Source organism: Capsicum annuum, unplaced genomic scaffold (assembly GCF_002878395.1).
Source record: "Capsicum annuum cultivar UCD-10X-F1 unplaced genomic scaffold, UCD10Xv1.1 ctg3926, whole genome shotgun sequence".
Taxonomy (NCBI): Eukaryota; Viridiplantae; Streptophyta; class Magnoliopsida; order Solanales; family Solanaceae; genus Capsicum; species Capsicum annuum.
In genome coordinates, this window is record NW_025846463.1 from 1 (window position 1) to 2,387 (window position 2,387).

The 2,387-nt window shown below is 33.8% G+C and overlaps 1 protein-coding gene across 1 annotated transcript; it reads right to left on the reverse strand.

Moving 5' to 3' along the window:
- Positions 1 to 226: 226 nt before the first annotated feature.
- Positions 227 to 1,928, reverse strand: LOC124891641 (the record flags this gene model as incomplete). Its single annotated transcript, XM_047403353.1, has 3 exons — positions 1,491 to 1,928; positions 790 to 1,332; positions 227 to 554 (listed from the first exon to the last, which is right to left on the reverse strand). Coding segments are annotated over exons 1-3 (1,309 nt in total), but the record flags the coding sequence as incomplete, so codon positions are not given.
- Between the last annotated feature and the right edge of the window lie 459 nt (positions 1,929 to 2,387).

Below are 2,387 nucleotides of genomic sequence, written 5' to 3' on the forward strand. Positions count from 1 at the left end.
CAATTGTTAACAGAAAATATAAAGCTATGATTTTTTGAGTAATTAACTCAAATAAATGAATCCAAATCTTTGAACTAAGTAAACATGTCTGATTAAACTTAAAGATGAAAATGTCATATTTCTTTTGGGAAGTAGTTGCAAGTACGTCTATTGTGTCCTTCGTACCCACACTTGCCACAATGATTTGATGTTGATGAAAAATTTTCACTACTTTTCTTTTTTCTACCTTTCTTGGGTCTTCCTGGTAGGCGTTTATATTTTGGAGGCAAAACCATATCTTCTAACACCTCTGGTGTTACTTTCCAGTCTCGTTTATCGGGCGTTAGACAAAGCGACATTTCATAAGTCTTCATCAATGCCTCCTTCTTATAGTAATCTGAGCAGTATGGCTTCATTTTCTTTACATGTTTTCTTTTCAAAACAACAATGGCGTGCGTGCATGGTATCTCATTAAGCTGAAATCTACCACAGTTGCAAGTTCTATTGTCCAACCTGACAATGTATTTTCTTCCTTCTTCATACACACCGTATATGTAGTTACTTGATTTCCTAATCTGAAAATATTATTCCATAAAGTTTTATGTAAGTCAATTAATATATAAACCATAAAAGACCCAGATTAATCGAATATAAAGAACAAAATTACAAGTGGCAGCATATTTCAACATATGTATCAAAATGATACATATGACTCCCAGATGTATCACTTTGATACATCTGTTATCAGAATGTAAAAAAAAACCTGCAATATAACTTAGTTAAAGTATACTGATTATTGTTTTAATGTACCATCATACGTGATGCCTTTGACTCGTTCAATTGAAGAATTTGTTGAAACCGACCTCCCAATAATTTTCTACAAAGAAAGCTAGATGGATCTCTATTTTTTTGGTTCCACACACCAAATAAGATTCTGACTTGTTCAAGAAATTCTAAAATTGGCAGTTCACTAGCCTCAACAAGACGAGAGTTGATACATTCTGCAATGTTGGAAGTCATCATCCTCCCCCTATTTATTGGAGCATGAACTCGTGACCACTTTTCAAATCCAACATTTTCCAAATATACCTTAACTCTATTGTCAATCTTTCCCACTTTACACATAAGCTCATCAAAATCATCCAACTTGTACGCTTTAGCCATGGCAAAGAACTCTCTTGTCAGCTTGTCCTTGCTCTTTCTATAGTTTGTGCAGACATTATTCCAAAGATGCCAAATGCAAGCAAAATGTGGTATACATGGATAGACCACACTAACCGCCTTGATTATGCTTTCATGGCTATCAGAGACAACACACATATTATCCCGCTCACCGAAAGCACACTTGAATTGCTGGAAAAATCAAGTCCAGGATGAATTATTCTCAGAATCTACAACCCCATACGCGAGTGGCAATATATGTCCTGATACATAATATCAAAGAATGATTATGTCTAAGTTATATAACAATTACCGTCATTTGTAAGAAAAAATAAATCATTACGTGTAACACCTGCTCCATCAAGTGTGCTAGCTGAAATGAATGTTCCCTGATATGGTCCTCTCATGTGACTACCGTCTACTACCACAATAGGCCTACAATAACTAAATCCTCTAATAAAAGGTTGTAGTGCTACGAATAGATACATGAACTGATTATCTAGAGACTTATGCATCCTTATATATGAATTGGGATAAATCAAATTCAATATGTATATGTAGGCAGGCAATTTCTTATATCCGTCAGTTGGTAGCCCTCTCAATATCTTTAAAGCACGTTCTTTAGCCCTCCACGCATTCATATAATCTATGTCCAAACCAAGTTTCCTTTTTATATCTTCAATTATGTTGCTTGGGGTGATTATTCTTTTGTAGTTCACCAACTTTGGAGCTGTTAATCCAGCTACAAAGGCAATGGTTGCATGCTGCTGCTCAAACACTCTGCCCATTATTGAGTAAGTGTGTTCATTGTTTAAGGTACGTACAATAAATTTATCTGTACCATGCTTACGGGATGCCTTGAATACCCAACTACATTCCGGCGATTCACACAGCAACACATAACTGAAAGATACATCCAAAAAAAATATATTGCTACTATGAATCACCATATAACATATGAAACAATACTTCAAAAAACAAATGAGCCAATCAACACTTATATGAATCAGCAATCATATGTATCACTTATTATAGGACTCAACAATTATATGAATCAGTAAATATATGAATCATCATCTTTATAAATCAACACTTATATTTTATGAATCACCAGTCATATGTATCAATTATTATATGACAACATTTATATAAATCAGTAAATATATGAATCACCATCTTTATGAATCAACACTTATATTTTATGAATCAACACTTATATGAATCAACAGTCATATGTATCACTTATT